Source organism: Dromiciops gliroides, chromosome 1, assembly GCF_019393635.1.
Source record: "Dromiciops gliroides isolate mDroGli1 chromosome 1, mDroGli1.pri, whole genome shotgun sequence".
Classification (NCBI taxonomy): Eukaryota; Metazoa; Chordata; class Mammalia; order Microbiotheria; family Microbiotheriidae; genus Dromiciops; species Dromiciops gliroides.
Window position 1 is genome coordinate 306,473,485 of NC_057861.1, and position 18,633 is coordinate 306,492,117.

General features: G+C 35.3%; 1 protein-coding gene across 2 annotated transcripts in view; it reads right to left on the reverse strand.

The window, feature by feature from the left end:
• WDR7 (WD repeat domain 7) overlaps positions 1 to 18,633 on the reverse strand; it is a 454,202-nt gene that overhangs the window by 357,893 nt on the left and 77,676 nt on the right. For both annotated transcript variants that reach the window (XM_043964540.1, XM_043964532.1), the window contains exon 14: positions 12,265 to 12,479. In XM_043964540.1, the coding sequence (XP_043820475.1) occupies positions 12,265 to 12,479 (215 nt within the window). The remainder of the gene's footprint in view (positions 1 to 12,264; positions 12,480 to 18,633) is intronic.

The following is an 18,633-nucleotide window of genomic DNA, read 5'->3' on the forward strand; positions in this document are numbered from 1 at the left end:
CTCAGTAACAACAATTACCACTCTTGTTATATGGGCAAAAGTAAAGATTGACAAAGCTAGATGGAAATATAAAGGTTGTGCTATATGTTCTTCCACAATTTGCAATAACTATAAACTACTGCCAGATTACCCCCAAAATTAAACAAACTAACCACAGGACAGACTATGAACTGAGTCATGAATCAGAAAATTTTTTCAATTCAAATTTTACTGATTTTTTTCAATAACAGGAAGCTCACATTTATAAAGTAGTTTATAACTTACAAAGTATTTACTTGCAACAATTCTGAGTAGAAGGTAGTTTGAATACTGTTTTTCATATTTTACAAATGAAGAAAGAGGCTCAAAGGCACCAAGACATGCACTCAAGGTCATACATCCAGTAAATACTTAATATTTTCAAGGGACCAGAGCCAGAAAGGTGAAATAAGACACAGACACTGACCTCAAGGAGTCTGTGATCTAGGAGGGTTAAGATAAATAGATAAGCAACTATCATCCAAATTAAAAAGGCAAAAAAAAAAGGTCTAAAGACTGAGAGGGGAGAGAAGACTTCTGTCTTGGGGAATGAGAGAACTCAGGGAAGGCTTCCTTTATAAATGGGGAGATGTTTGAATTGGTTCCTGAAGCACAAGAAAAGATGTTGAAGGCATGGGAGAAAGCCAAAAACAAAGAAAGTGACAGAAGAAGGAAAGATCAAGAGAGAGTTTGGGGAATGATGAGTACTTCAGCTTAGCAGTAACAGCATGAAGGAGAATATGCAACAAAGCGAAAAAGACAGGACCAATAATGTGAAATACTATGAATGACAAGGTAAGGAATTTACACTTTATTATGCAAGCAATGGGATGCCACTAAAGATGTTTATTTCTTTTCAAGCAATGGAGAGATGTGATCAGAGCTATTAATTAGATAGACAAATCTGGCTTCAGTGTGCAGAAGCGACTGAAATTATAAAAGAACAAAGTCAGGCAGACCATAGAGGAGGCAATAAGGACCCAAACCAGGTTGGTGGCAGAGGAAAAGCAAAAGACAGATGTGGAAAATACTGCAATGATAAAAACCATTAAGACAGCAGCAAATGATCAGATGTAGAAGGGCAAATAACACGCAAAAAAAGTTAAAGGTAATTCAAAATTTTCAACATTGAAGACTGGGAGAATTATGATAATAACAAAAGAAGTAGGGAAGTTGAGAGAAGGTAAAGCTTTAGAGCTGGGAAGATGATGAGTTTTGTCCAGATCAAGATACTCATATATAAGACACTTCACTAGAGATACCGATGGACAGTTGAAATTTGAAAACTGAAGCTCAGGAAATAGAGACAGGATCATCTACACTGATGTGAGCACTGAAATTATGGGAGTAAATAAAGTCACTTGCAAAACAAAAAGGAAGAGGGCAAAGTACAAAGCCTTGGGAAATAGCTACATTTAGAAGTCAGGTGGAAGAAGTAGAACTGATGAAGGAAACAGAAGAAAAAAAAATGACTAAAGAGGTAAGAGGCCCAGAGGCAGTATGAAGAAGGAAGAAGTGGCCAACAGTCTCTACTGCTACAAAAAAGGACTAGGGGAATAAGGACAGAAAAACAAAGCCATTGGATTTGGTAATAAGAAGATTCTTCATGACTTAAGAGAGAACAATAGGAGAGGAGTGAGAATGGAATTTAAATTATAGGGCTTTAGTAAATTAATAGTGGAAGGGAAGATGGCACTTTCTAGTAATGAAGGAAAGGAAAACAAGATACTCATGTCAAAAGAAAATTAATTTTTAGGACAGAAAAGACACTTATTGGGAAAGGGAATGAAAAAGAAGAATAAATTAAACTGGGGAAACACATGAATATAAATTTCTTATTCTTAAATATGGCTATAAAGACTTCTCTGTTTGGGTTTGGGGGCAGGGAGTGTGTCCCTCACAAGTATGGCTGAATTCTTTATAAAGACCTCAGGTCCTACCTAACTGCACTAAATCATACACTAAGCTTTAGCAAAGACTTAAACAAGAAATTAGGTTATTTTTATTATGAATATTTCATATCTTAAAATGAATATGGTAAAAATCATTACTATCTGATTCTTTTTTACTTTTGAACTTGGACAACAATTTAGAAGAAAAAAAAAGGTGTCCCCTCCACACTAAATAATGCTTTAATTTTTTAGTGGATTAAAAGAGATTGTTCTTTAAAAAGAAAAAGACGTAAACTCAGTGTTTGTTCACATATCAGAAACAACAATATATCTGCACCTCAAACAAAGTGTTGAGAAATAATTTTAAGCTCTCACATAAGAATATGAAATATTATACACAAAGCCTGGTAACACCTGGTACCTGAAGAGGTCACAGCCTTAAATCTAGCTAGGACTCTTCTTCTCTCAGAAAACTGCCAGTTGATTTATATGAGAAAGAAAAGGAAATTTTTCTTAGACTGCCTCTCATACACATTCTGAAGCATTTTAAATTTTTACCCAGGAATAGCATATGCATGATAATGTATTTCCAAGGGAAAATAAAACTTTTAAAATTAACATCATAATGAAATAAAACAACCATTTTCCTAAGGTTCATTATGATGTACCTGAAGTTTAAAGGCTCTTAACAATTTAAAAAATCAGTTATAAACCACCCATTTATAGCATGGTTTGGGATCATAAACCTGAGTCAAGTTTACTATACAACAGAGAGAATGAGAGAAAAATGTGTCAAAAATTTTAAAAGAAAAAAAATTTCTCTCATAAGTTCATCATAATAATAATTATCTTTTTTAAAGTACACAATTCTCCTTGGTATGGCTCAAGGAATTGATTCTGCTGGGTAATATCAGTCCTTACAATTAAATAATTTGATACAGACATAAATACATACAAAGAAGAATAGTTTACAGCACAATACAGTAATTACATCTAAACAGAAGAAATAGATTAGTTATCATGGAGGAAATAAAATTTGAAATGGGCTTTGAACGATGGTAGAAATCTGATAGGCATAGATGAAGAACATTCCAAGAAGAAGAAACAAATGATAAAAGTACCAAGCACAGCATAATGTAGGACTTTGAGCTGGAGGGACCAAAAATCACATGATCTAACTCTCTTATTTTATAGATGAAAACCATTCCAAAAGAGGATTAAGTTATACAGGTAGTATCACAGTCAAAATTCAAAGCTAGGTATTCTAACTCCAAACACAGCACTCTTTCCATTAACCTAGAGTTCAAAGGATGAATATAAATTACATTATAGCAATAGAAATGACATGTGGCAAGGGAGTAGAAAAAAGTCAAAGATCATTCAAGGTTTCAAACCTGAGAAGATACTGGTACCAATAATAAAAGAGGAAATTAAAGGGAAAAAAAAGGAACATATTTTGAGAAGATTGTTTCTGTTTGAGGCTTCTTGAATTTTAAATGATGAAAAAATATCTACATTGAAATATCCAACAAAGGGTACTCCAAAAAGAATCCAGGAGTAGAGATGAAGATTTTAAATCATCCATAGAAGTAACTGCTGAAGCCAAAACAAGATGGGTAAGAGAAGAGAAAACAAAAAACAGAACATCTATCATTTTTAGTGGACTGAGTAGGGGGGAGGGAGGGAGTACAAATAGAAGCAGTGAAAGAACAATCAGAAGAGTAAAAAAGAGAGCCTGAAGATACTGGAATAACGAAAGCCAAAGGAAAGAGAAGTAAAAATTTAGTGGAGAAGTAAAAGATTAAAAAAAGACTGAGGGGGCAGCTAGGTGGCACAGTGGATACATCACTGGCCCTGGATTCAGGAAGCCCTGAGTTCAAATCTTGACACTTATTAGCTGTGTGACCTTGGGCAAGTCACTTAACTCTCACTGCCCCACCAAAACAAAACAAAAAAGGACTGAGTAAAATACTGCATCTGTATCTCTAGCTCTACCCAAAACATCATAATAGATATTTATAATAATGACTAAATCATAAAGAAAATGTTCAATTAATATTTCACAGAGTGTAACAATTCAGGTAAGTATACAACCCGTTTCAGAAAGGTCAATCATTAAAGGTTCAAATAGACAAAGCTTTGCTACCTGAAAACAGCTGAGGTAAGGCCACGGAACTAAAGAAATGTCTAGAAAGGTAAGTGGTTCCCAACCTTTTTCTCAAACCAGAACCCCTTGTACATAGTCAAAAATTTCATGGACATCTACAAGATGGTAGTTGTAGTATAAGAGCTGATTTTAAAAATAGATGATGGCAAAAAGGTCTTATGAATTAAGTAATACTTTTTAAATAAAGTTGTATTTTTTTCATCACAGTAATGTTTTCACACATTTAAAAAACAACAGTACATATATGTGTGAAACACTACATATGGCATACTTTATTAGAGCCAAAGAAATATGAAAATGGCAGCATTTACAATAACCTCCTCGGGATATGGGCCTGAGAGACACAAATATAAAGCATGGTCTCAGTTTCCTGACAAATGTCAACATTTGGAATAGAATCATGCAACTTTGCCCTAATTTCTCCTCTTTCTCTAATTCATCCTAACATAAAAAGAATTAAATTAATTTGATAGAATTGCTAGTTCTTATAGCCACTACTGCTATAACTCAGCATTTGGGAGTTAGAAAACTTCAATCAATAATTATGTGATAGTATAGCTTCAAGATCTTTCAATGCTCCTCACTGTTTTCATGTAGTAAAGCTGACAAAAACTATCTTCACATGACTCAAGCTTCATTTTCAATTTTAGCCTTCTTCCTTTGCTATCTTAAAAAGGGATGCTGAAGCTATAAGCAACTTAGTGAACCACTAAGAAGTTTTATATGTCAAGACAGTGTTGGTCTATGAACCTTTACCTGTTCAAAGATTCGTTCTCAGCTATTAAGCCTTCCCAATCTCCTTTCCACCAGATAAGAGTTCTCTCTTTCTCCTTAAATTTATCTAGAGCACTTTGCTGGGATCACTACCCCATTACACTCAGACTTGGAGTATACATAGTTGCTTATATGTAATTTTCTCCTGAGTCATGAAGAATTTATTAAGAATGTACTAAGTTCCAGTGCTAAATACTAGGACAGAAAAACAAAACAAAACTAAATCCACAACCCATGCCCTCAGGGAATTCACATTTTAAGGGGGGAAGAGAACATGTAAACAACTATGCATATGTAACATGTTCACAGAAGAAATAAAAGGTAATCAGAGAGGGGATGTTTTTAGGAGTTGGGGGAGGCGGGACGGGGAAAGGGTCGAAGAGCAGTGGGAAAGGCTTCCAACAGGTAGAATTTGAGCTGGATTTTGAAGGAAGTCAGAGAAATCAAGAGGCAGAGGTGAGGGGGTAGAGTGTCCCAGGTATAGAGGACAAACATATAAAGGAGATAGAGGAGAGACTGCCATGTTTGAGAATATGAGAAAATTGGAAACGTAGGAAGGGACCATGTTATGGAGAGATTTGGATGCCAAACAAAAGTGTTTATATCTGAGCCTAAAGGTAACAGGGAGTTACTGGATGACATACTCAAATCTACACTTAAGAAAAAAATTAACTTTTTTGCAGCTAAGTGGATGATGGATTGAAGTGAGAAGAGGCTTTGAGGTAGGGAGACCAGTTAGAAGGCAATTGCAATAGTCTAGGCAAGGGACAATAAAGGCCTGAACTAATAGACTGTAAACTATCTAAGGGCATGGATTGTTTTTCTATCCCCAGCAAATAGCACAATGAATTTCACAAACTATGTACTTAATTTATGTCTGTGATACTGAAGTGAATGATTTGGGAACTGGTTCTAGAAAACTTAAATTTGCATTTAAACAGATTAATAATATATTGCACAATATATTATGTACATACTATTTTGACATATAGTCACTATAGTTCTGGAGTATAGTACTAAACAGTTACTCTCACCAAAAGACATAAGAAGCCAGATCACCTGAAAAGGTCCAGTTTGCTATCCGCAGTCGCATCATCTGTTTTTTATTGCTCCACACAGACAAAAAAATTCCCCTTTCTCTGGGAAATTAAAGTTCTCAATTTAAATAATTTGGAGTGTGTGTGCTGATTTAATTTTGCAGAGAGAAGGCAGACAGGATGTTCTTACTAGCTAGTACTTGACTCCTTAAATTGCTTTTTCCACACTAATCATACAGAGTACAAACCTACTGACCTTTCAGAATATAGCCCCGTCATTTTCTCAGTCTCTTTCTTAATGAGGCAATAAAGTGAGATATATAAGGCAATGATAAGACATCCTGATGATTTTCCAATTTTATCATTACTTTTTCTTTCTTGATCTGAGTAACAAGAAAGGATTCTCATATCATAACTATCTTCTCCCATACCTCATCATCCCCATGTTTACCAAAATCCATTGTACAACCCTCCTCAAATGACCTCAGCATCTGACTTACAATCCTCCTATCTCTCCTAGAACCTCCAATATCCTATGCTGGTAGTATACTGGTTTGCATAGCTGCCTTCCAGAATCCTAATAATTATCCTTCTAATATACCAGTATGATATATAAGGCATTGTACTATGTTGGGGATACAAAAATTAAAAGCAGATCCTACACCCAAAGAGATCACATTCTAAGGGATGTTATAAAACATACACAAATACAGGAATTAAAAATAATTTGAGGGGGACAAGAGCACTAAAAATTGAGATCAGGAAAAGCTTCTCCTCAGAGGTGGTACCTGAGCTGTGACATGAAGTAAGTTAAGGATAATAAGAGGCAGAGATATGCCACCTTGGGCAAAGACAAAGAGAGAGCATTTAGGATAACAAATTTGTAAAGCAGCAAGGTCAGCTTGATTACAACATAGAAAGTGTGAAAAGAAGTAATGAGAAATAAGACTGGAAAAGTAGGCTGGAGCTAGATTGTAAAGAGTTTTCAGTTCCAAATGCTGAAGTTTGTATTTTTTTTTTCCTTAGAGTCAATAGGGAACTAAGGATTTTTGAGAAGGGTAATGACATGCTCAGGTTTGGATTTTTTTGTGGGGGGCAGGGCAATGAGGGTTAAGTGACTTGCCCAGGGTCACACAGCTAGCAAGTGTTGGGTATCTGAGGCCATATTTAAACTCAGGTCCTCCTGAATCCAAGGCCAAGGTTTTATCCACTGTGCCATCTAGCTGCCCCTAGGTTCTTTTTTTAAGAAGATAAATTTGCCACCTGTGTGATAAATGGAGGAGGAAAAACTGAAAGCAAGGAGACTAAGTAGGAACCCACTGCCATTGTCCTGGAAACAGTGGTAAGGGCTTAGAGTAGGATGGTGGGCTTATAACTGGATAGAAAGGGATGAATCCAAGAGATGTTGTTGGGCAAAAAATATTTATAAAACTTGCCAATTGATTAGATATGTGAAAGTGAGAGAAAAGAAGGTTGAAGACCTAGATCACTCAAAAGATAATAAAGCCAACAGAAATAGGAAAGTCTAGTTAGGCAAAGGCTGTGTTTAAAAGGAAAGATGAGTTCCAATTTACATATGTTAAATTTGAGATGACAACAGTATATTCAGGTAGAGATGTTAAGCAGGCAATTAAGCAATGTATGGCTGCAGTTCATTTCTATTTCCTTTAAGGCACTTAAAAGCTGAGCCATGCACTGGATGAACCACATCTTTAATTCATTTATTCAATAGTATACAGAACTCTGTGCTACACAATGGGGTAGATATACAGTTTATAATAGTATTCTGGCATCATCACTAAAAACTTCTTCAGGTCCAAGATCCTTAACATTGTCATTCCTCTCTCCCATTCTTCTATCTTGCCCATCCCACAATTCATCAGCATCCCGCTGATTTTCCCTCTTTATCCAGGAAGTAAAACCAAGATAAGGAGATCTATATTTCAACATACTTCAACACTCTGGAATCCTGCCCCTCCTTTTTTTTTTTTTTCCTGATGTAACTGCCTTGCACATTGCCAGCCCAGGATTAACCCCATTGCTAGGTAGCTTTCTCAATTACTTTTTCTGGGCAAGCATGCATAGCTGGAGTCATGAAACTGAAATAAATGATTCCCTACAAATTTAAAATCTTTAAACTCAAATTGAACCAAAACGCTGATCAGCAATTCTTTATTCATCTAAGTTGACTCCCTATTGCATTCTCCAGAACATCTGTTCCTAATCATAACTTGTTCCCCGTTCTTCTCTGCTAGTAGTATAGATTCTTTCTTTACTGAAAAAGGTAATCTTCAGATAACTATATTTCTGTATTTCATTGAAAAGATCAACATGATCAGATATGAATTGTCACAGCTCCCAAAATGCCTGTTGTCATTAATCCCTATTCAGTTTTACCCTTAATTTCACTCCCCCTTCCACCTACAGGTTGTACACCTTCCACCTACCTGTTGTACAAAGTACAACAATTAGGTCCTCTCTTTCCCTAATCTTTGAATCTATCCATTTCATACTTACTCCTTCTCCTCTACCCACAAAAACATACTCAAATCTGATTCCCCAAAAGAGAAAAAAAAAAAATCTCCTGCAATGCAACTATGCCCTTCAAAACCAATTTTTCTCCTTTCATTTACCTCCAAGATTTTTTTAAACAAAAGTTTTATTGATGCTCTTTTCTTGATCCAGTGTAACTTTCTAATGATCTCTACCTCTATTTGAATTTGTATTCATAAAAAATAAGTACATTCAAGCAAAACACATAAGTTCACTGGCCACGTATGCAAATGTATGGTTTATTCCACACCTATGGGGCCTCATTTCTATGGTGAGAGGCAAGAGGCCTGATTCACCAAAAGTCTTCTGAAGTGATAATTTCATACCACTTTCATAAGAGTTCTTAAGTCTTTAAATATTGGTTTCCTTTACATTAGTGTTGTCATCATGGAAATTATTCTCATCTTGCTTACTTTACTCTGTATCAGTTCCTACAAATCTTCCCAAGTTTCTCTGAATTTTTCATATTTGTCGGTTTTGGTAGCACAATAATACCCTATTACATTCATAAAACACAATTTGCTCAGCCAGTCACTAATTCTCTACTTTCCTTCTAGTTATTAATTGATTTAACTACTCTTTGCCTCAATTTCCTCAGTAATCATAATAACAGCTAGCATTTATATAACACCTGATATATGCTAGGCATGCGCTAAGTACGTGTTGCTAATAGTGCCTCATTTGATCTTCACAACAATCTCATGGAGTGTTATTATTATCCCAATTTTACAGTTTAGGAAACTAAAGCAAACAGAGGTTAAGTGATTTGCCCAAGTCACAGCTCTGATAAGTGTCTAAGGCTAGATATGAACTCAGGTCTTCTTGATGCCAGGTCCAGTGCTTTAATCATTGTGCCACCAAGCTGCCTAAAAGGGTACAAAATTACATTAAAATTCTACAAAATGGAGATAATAGTGCCTATCTCAAGGATTGTTTTGAGGATAAAATGAAATAATATATGTAAATAGCTATTCAGACTTAAAGCACTATATACAAATGTCAGTTATTATTATTATTATTATTATTATTATTATTATTATTATTATTATTATTATTATTATTATTATTCCCCTCTCTGTCTGTCTTTTTGCTTGTATTTTTGTATCTCTAATGCTTATGGCAATGACTTATACACAATAACCACTTAATAAAAACACTCCTTGCCTTGTCATTAGAAAGATTTATCCAACAAGAAATATATAAGCTTGCAATGTTGTTGATGTTCAGTCATTTCAGTTGTATCTGACTCTTCATGACCCCATTTGAGGTTTTCTTGGCAAAGATATTAGGGTGGTTTGCCATTTCCTTCTCAATTTCGTTTTACAGATTTTTTTTTTCGGGGCAATGAGGGTTAAGTGACTTACCCAGAGTCACACAGTTAGTAAGTGTCAAGTGTCTGAAGCCAAATTTGAACTCAGGTCCTCCTGAATCCAGAGCCAATGCTTTATCTACTGTTCCACCTAGCAGCCCCAGTGCCACCTAGCTAACCCCATTTTACAGATTTTATAGGAACTGAGGCAAACAGGGCTAAGTGACTTGCCCAGAGTCACACAGTTCATAAGTGTCTGAGGCCAGATTTGAATTCATGAAGATGAGTCTTCCTGACTCTAGGCCCAGCACCCGATCTACTGTGCTACCTAAGTCTGCAGAAAACAATGATAATTTCATTTTAAAAATTTGTTATCTTCTAGTTAAAAACAAAAATCCCTGTGGCTAATAGATTTTTTTTAATAAAGTAGCTATTATAGCCAGAGATTAACAATATTACTTATATAAAATATTTGTGACTAACAGCTGAGAATTCTATTGTAATGAGTAAAAATCGGGTTATTAATGATATACAAAATGGATATAGATAGCCAATGACATCCATAATTTTATATTAGAAAACCCTGCATTTTGAAAAGAAGTCCACCACACTTTTGGTCATATTTTTCAGATAAGCAATTCTGTTTTTATTTTTTGTACATTTTTTCCCTAGGAGCAGAAAACTAATGTCATCCAAAGGATGGCTCATTTCTGCAATTTCTCTCAGAAAGACCCATAATCTGAACATGAGCAAACAGTGAAGAAAATCCCTAATGGTCCCGTCAGCATACATTTTTCATAAAGTGATTATCCCTTTGCAGCCTCAGCTTCTTAAGCCTTTTTCCCCTCCTATAATTGTTTTCCTGGTAGGCTAGGCAACAATTACTACTGTTACACAGGACTGAGTATGTTCACAAGCAATATATTTTACAATACATAAGTGTAGTGTCTCTGATATCTGGTGCTTTTATCACTAATTGCACTATAAAGTGTGCTATTAAAACTGGGACAAACAAGACTGTAAAAATCACATAATGGACCATGACCACTTATAAAAAGACTTTTGTAAATGTTACTATACTATACAATTTATTTTTTAAGTTTCTAGTTGCAGAATGATTTTTCTATATTTTTGTTTCCAGAGGACAACCCGAAGATAGTCATTTACATTTGAAAATATACATCAGATGCCTGTCTTTCAACAAAATGCTTCAGTTAAATATCAAAGGAAACTTTAAACAATGTCATATGTCCAAATCTGTTACTTAATATTAATGGTTTACAAATCAAGTCATATATAAATCAGGGTCCCAATAGGCAACTGTGTGGCTCTTTCAAAGAAAATGTGGTCATGATAGTCAAGTTTAAGTTATAGTTTCTTCCATACCCCCTAGGCATTAGTAATGAGAAAGAAAAATGATGCAGAAAAGGTTCAAACTTCTGACATCCAAAGTCATGACAAAACATAATTGTCAAGTGTTATACTTCAGGGAAACAGAACTGGCAATACAAGGCATTATTACCATTTGCTACAGGTAATCCAAAATTACCTATGTCTCATATGTAGTCAACTCAATTTTTCCTGGGCCAAATTATCAATTTGGAAATTATAAGCCTTTTACTCATTTCACTGTTCATATTTCTTGCTCCAGAGGCTAAGAAGCACATGGGGGGAAAATGTTATAAATTCAAATCAGTCATTTTTGCTACTTACTAACAGCACTGGTAAAAGGTTAAGAGAGGTGGAGATTTTAACTATTGACTCAAATGAGGTCTGGGGATTATCTCTAGATTTCAATTATCCATGCTATCCTTGTCCTTCATTCCCAGAGAGACAGCTGCATAGCAACTCTTGATAGAAAACATTAAAAATGCCACAGAGCATATCTTACAAAATGAACAGTGACTAAAAGCTCTAGAACAAAAGAATAATCATAAAATTAATGAAATGCAGTGTAATTTATACTTTTTATCTTGATTATGTGTCAGGTTAAGAAAATATTGATTGAGCGTGGGTCTCTTGTTATGGAATGTAACATGTAAAATTCAGCTATACTTGGGGAAATTCAAGCATTTTCTTATATTCTGAGGATTAATGGACTGAATGAAAGTAAAATGTCAGACGTAAAATAAATGATTAGTAATTTATGAATTTGCTAAATGACATTCTCTCTGGAGGACAAATTAACTTGGATTCAAGTATTAACCAAAATATGTTAAAATGAAAAATGTTATCTATTCTAAAATAATATGACTGATATTAAAGTCGTGTGCATTAGAATATTTAGAACCTACTTTTTAAGTAATCAAAATCTGATGTTGCACAATAGTGTTTGAAATACTCCTAAAAGAAAATATGTGTAGGATATGGCACTTAAGATAAAACAGAAAATGAGCTACCTTCACTATAGTTTTCTTCAAGTCTAAGACAAATGCTAAAAAATATACTATTAAATTATAAATATATTACTAATTTGAGAACTAAGTAATTCATGTATTCAATGGCAAAACTTACTTTGTCAGATGCTTCAGAAGCCAAGAGGTTAGTGGCAAGGGTTTGTAGCTTGTGATGGGCCATATTTTTTAGAGCAGCAAGACTACGTCTTGTCATAGCCTGTTTTAAATTAATAGCTGGATGACTAAGAGAATCGACTGCAGCAGGAACTGCTTCATCACAAGCATTCAAAATCTCCACTGCTGTAATCCCCATCACACAACGATCCAGTGCACCTTAAAAAAAAGGAACATTTTAAGTATACTGCATTATATCAAAACTTCAATTAGTTTACTTTTTTATATATACTATATAAAAATTTTAACCTGTATGTAGCATGTCCATCAGTGATTATCTCAAATATTACTCTGGAGTTTCCACCTCCAAGAATTCTCTACTCTAGTGTTCAAACAATGACATCATTCTTCCTAGACACTTTCACTAAGCTACTATTACCTCCTTGTAAAGCCCTTGTGTGACTTTCCATTCCATTTCAAGCATAGACAAGACAAAATCTTCACCAGGCTGCCACCAACTTTCCTTAATAATTAGAATGGAAATTTACTTCAATAATTGTACTACAGAGGTCTGGGTTTGGTGTTGAAGGACTCCCTCCCCCCTCAAAAAAAACAAAGGAGCAATAGTTCTTGGTCTCAATATAAATTACAATCTAGTTCCTTGATGCTCTCTGAAACCAATCGATCTATTCTCAAACTAAGTTTTCTCTCAAGTTGACATGTACACTTGGAAAATCTCCTCCCAACTAACCATATTGTTATCTTTCCTCCAATTACACAAATCAGGAAGTCTAATTTTTTTTCATAAAATTATCTTGAACTAGAAGGTAAGGGGATAAATGTCTCTCGAGCAATTCTCATGGCTAAACTTATCCCAAGATTCCCAAAATTCTGGCTAAAATTAGTCTCTTTCTAAATGCATTTATAAAAAAAGGAATATTTCAAAATACTTATTTACTCTTTTTTCATGTGTATGCCATTTTAGCTGCCCATTCAATGTAATTCAATAAATACTTATTAAGCACAAAGTATTATGTCCAGACAATAGGTATCTGAACACCAAAAAAAAAAACAAAACCCAAAAACCAAGGACAGTCCTTCCCCCCAAAAAGCTTATGTTCTACTGGGAAAGATACAAATGTACTCATGGAAAGCAGGGTACAATGGAGACAAATGAGAGATGCAGACAAATGGCTTTAGGAAAATTTGAGGAAGGAGAAAACATTTTCAGCTGGGAGAGATTAAGGAAGGCTTGCAAACATTTCTCCATTAGGCTACCAAACAGTACTCTCCCAGCAGGCAGAGAACATTTAGCCAAATCCTACCCACAGAGAGATCTTCAGCTGTCGATTGAGATGATGATAATGTAAGCATTCTTTCAAGATCATTCCAAAGCAAGACTGAATGATTGGGGCAGGGGTGGGTGGGGGAGTTATAGAAGGCACTATACCTGCTTGAATACTGACAAGAAAGGAGGTTTTCTGATTGTTGTTGCTGTTCATTCTTTGTTCTCAAAGAGAATCAATGAAATCACAAGATGATTTCTTGACTTGTGCAAGAATTGGACTTAAATGAAGCAGATCTTTGCAAAGTCATCAGCCTCACTCTCTCCTCCAGAGTCATCAAAGTCCAGTGGCAAGACAAAAGTCAAGACAACTGGCAATATAATAGAAAAGAACACTGGACCAAGCAAGACCTTGGTTTAAATACCCAACTGTACCATTTATTGTGTTTGTGAGATCTTGGTCAACCTTCCTGAGCCTCAATTCCCTCATTTATAAGCAGATAATGCTTGCAAAGCCTACTTCAAGTGAGTTTATGTGAAAATATTCTGTAACCATAAAGCACTATGTACAAAATAGTAAAAATAAGAATATACAGCACTTGCTATAAGTGTTTACAGAATACTTTATGTATGTTATCTCATTTAGTCCTAACAGCAACTCTGTAAGATTATTATTCCCAGTGTATAGATAAGGAAACTGAGCCTTAAAAAGGTTAAGTGGTCTGCCTAAGGTAACACTGTTGGGAAGTGTCTCAGGCAAAATTTCAACCAAGGTCTTCCTGACTCCAACTCCAGAAGTCTAGCTATGACACAATCTCATTTCCTCTCAAACACATAATATTAGATAAAACCAAGCATCCCAGTTACTAAAGGAAAGGCTCACTATTAGGTTAAAAGAAAAAAAGAAAAATTCCCATAAGCAGTGGAAAGTAGTTTGGCAGAAATTAGATGCAGACCAACATCTCAAACCATATACCAAGATAAATTACATATGATACATTACTTAAAACATAAAAGGTGACATTATAAGCAAAATAGGAGGAAGAAATTATCTTTTTACAATTATGGATATGGGAAAATGATCTAATAAGAAAGAAAAAGGATCTTGGACAAAGACAAAATTTTAAAGGTTTTGTATGAAATGCGAATTAAATGAAAGTAATTTTATGCAGTTAAAATTAGAATGGAAATAGGCAACTAAAAAAATCCTTTACAACAAGTTTCTAGATTAACCCCTTCCAAGATATATAAGAAATTGATTCAATTTTATAAGAACATGAGTCATTCTTCCAAAAGGCAAATTATCAAATCCTGTTAACAGGCAATTTTCAAAAAGAAAAAATAAATAAGCTATTAATAGTTATAAGAAAAAATGCTCCAAATCGCTAATAATTAGAGAAAAGCAAATTAAAGCAGCTCTGAGATTTCACCTCATCTCCATCAAATTGGCAAGAATGACAAATAGTGAAAAATGTCGAATGTTGAAGGAATTACAGAAAATAGGCACATAGAAGCACTATAGGCAAAGCTATGAAATAGTTTAGCCATTTGGGAAAACAATGTGGAACTATGTCACCAAAGTGTATTTTATTGGGCTTGTAACCCAAAGAGATCAAAGAAACAGGAAACTGACTCATGTACAAAAATATTTATATCAGCTTTTTTCATGATGGCAATGAACCATAATCTAGGGGTGTGCCAATCAACTGGGGAATGACTGAACAAATTACGTAAAGGAATGTAAAGGAATACTACTATGCCAAAAATTATGATGAAATAGACAGTTTCAGAGAAAAGTTGGAAGATATGTATACACTGATAGAGAGTGAAGTGAATGACAGAGAAGAATAACTCAGTCGAGTCAATAAACATTTATTAAGCACCTACGAGGGGCCAGGTGCTGTCTTAAGCACTGTCTTTTACAAATTTATAAAGGAAAACAACTTTGAAAGACTAGATCTCTTATCAATGCAATGATAAACCATGAATCCAAGGGACCAAAGATAACTCACACTACTCACCTTCTAACAGAGAGGTGATAAGACTCAAAATTCAGAATGAGAGAGGTCTTTTTGGAAATAGACAATGAGAAAATTTGCTTCACTTGATACTGAACTCATTACCTTTCTCTTTAATCCCTCCCCTTTCTCCTTCCTGTTACTCTCTAGAGTAACACCAACCTCTAAGTCTCCTAGACTTGCAACCTAGGAGTCATACTGGACTCCTCACTATCTCTCAGCCCCCATATCCAAGCTATTACCAAGGCCTGTGGATATGACCTTATGCAACATCTCTCAGATATACCCCATACTCTCCTTTGACACTGCCAATGCTCTGGTGCAGGCCTTAATCACCTCATGTCTGGACTACTGTAATAGCCTGTCAGTTAAGTCTATCTGCCTGGAGTCTCTCCTCACTCCAATCCATATGGTATTCAGCCACTAAAGTGATATTCCTAAAGCACAGATTTTATCATGTCATCCTTCTACTCAATAAACTCCTGTGGCTTCCTATTATTGCCTCCAGAATAAAATACAAGATCATCTGTTTGGTGTACAAATAACTTCATAACTCTGCTCTATCTCAACCTTTTCAGTGTTACACTTTATTCCTCACCTTCTATTCTTCAATCCATTGACATTGGCCTCCCAATGTTCCACAAACAAGACACTCCATCTTGTCTTCAGGCATTTTCATTGGTGTCCCTCATACCTGGAACACTCTCTCTCCTCAATGCCACCTCCTTCCTTCCTTGGCTTCCTTCAAATCCCAAATAAAACCCCTTCTTCAGGAAGCCTTTCCTATTCCCTCTTAATCATAGTGCCCCCTTTCTGTTTATTCCTTTCTATTTATCCTGTACATAGCTTCTTTGTATATATGTGTTTCCTTGTTAGATTATAAGGTCCTTGAGGACAGGAACTGGTTTTTGCATCCCCAGCACTTAACACAATGCCAAGCACATATATGCACTTAAATGTTTATTGACTGACAGGACTATGCTTATTTGTGCAAAGATTCTGGTACTTTTTTTTTTCAAATGAGTGAGCCAGGGAGTAGATAAATGTTATGAAGAAAAAAAAATATTTAAAACCAACATAAAATGCAAGGCTTTAAAAAAAATAGCTCTCCTTTTCCTCTCTACAACATCTTGAACAGTTCCTCATACGAAGTAAAAGATTAATAGATACTAGTTGAATGAATATTTGGGGGCCACAGAGTCCATCCAGTCACATATTTTCTTCTTGGTGTTAAATGATCACAAACTTATCCAATAAACATACCCACATCCTGAAATGCTATTTTTAGTTGCCCACAGATTATCCCTCATGTATGTGGGTGGCTACTAGACAATTTGGTAACAGCTGATCTAAAATATTTGGTGGGCACTTTACTCTAAGACAAAAGCCTTTACACTGAAGTGGGAGAACTCATAGGAAGCTAAAGTGGGGAGGGCTAGGATTAGCATAGCAAAATAAATCATTAAGATAAAGTAAAATGATAGTTGATACCAAATCATCCACAAGTACTAGTGTACTAGGTAAGTGGAATACTTAGAGCTTAGAACTCCCTCAGTCGGAAAGCCTAAATATAGTCAATCACAATTCTTAGTTAATATACTGATTATTACCATAATTAAATCTCTTATAACTAAGGGGTGGGGAAAATCTCACTCACATTATATCAAAATAGGAAATTTGTGTCACTGGATTAAAGGGTACATGTAAGGTGTTAGATGACTGGGAAGGTAAAAGGGGTTTAGGTTTAGAAGGATTTTGAATGTCAAACAGAGCATTTTGTATTTGATTCTGGAGGCAATAGGGAGCCACTGGAGTTTATTGAGCAGGGGGAGCAACATGCTCAGATCCACATTTTAGAAAAATCCCATGTCTGGCTAAATGGAAGATGGCAGATCATACATCAAGCTGGAAAGAACCAAGTACAAGCCCATCATGTGTCAGTCCAGGACCAACCTCACTAAGTTAGGAGAAGACCTATCAGAGAGCTAGCCACCAGATAATGAATATTTTGGCCACAGTAATTCGTGAAATCACTTAGACAGACAGACATTGGTCATAGGAGTACCTACATCTTTATAATCACATCCTTTGAAACAGTGGAATAATAATTAGAATGTTTTACACTCAAAAAGCACTTGTTACCATTTATTCTTATTAGTAGCATCTAGACCACTTGTCTGACTATCGATCTATACCTTCAGGGGAAGATAGTCCTACTCTTGGATATAAAACAGTTGCACATGTCTCAAAGGGGAAATGAAAAAAAAAAAACCTTCAAAATGACAGAGGTTTACTGATGTACCACACCACTCAACCCAATAATCCACCACTCCTTCTGACCAAAAGGAATTAACCGAGTCCAGAGTCCCAATATTAGACTCCCCATGTCACCTTTTCCATGTCATCTACCTATTCATCTTGATCTTGGGAGCACCCTATACATGGGATGCAATATTGGGAAAGAATCCATACTTACAAAAATATAGCATCACCTTTTGTTGTGAAGAACTCAAGTAAAAGGAATATCAATTAAAGAACAGCTGAACAAATTATGGGATATGAACAGAAAGAAATATTATTTAACTGTAACAAATAATGAAAGGAAATGATTCAGAGAAACATGGCAATTCTTGTATGAAATGACATGGAGTAAAATGAACATCACCAAGAGAACAATTATACTGTGACTAGTATACTACAAAGGAATGTAGTGTTGGAAGCAAGCTTCATGGAAAAGGGAACCACTAATAAAAGTTCAAGTAAAGAACGTGTAGGAAGCTGGTTCTAGACTTTTTGCTATGACTCCAGAAATGATAGAATGAGACACACTGCTCCCTCCAAAAAGCTGAGAGCCTACATCACTTTCCAGAATATATTGAGAAGTGCACAGAAACAAAGTAGTAACAAAACTATCTTACAAACCCTTGCCTAAGCACTAATGCATGTTTTTATATAGACTAAAGCAGAAAGAAACACAGATAGACAGAATTCTGTGTTTTGTACCAGATGTGGAAGGTTATTAGTGTTCAGTGTTTTTTCTTAAATTCTGAATAATACAAACTGCCATTAA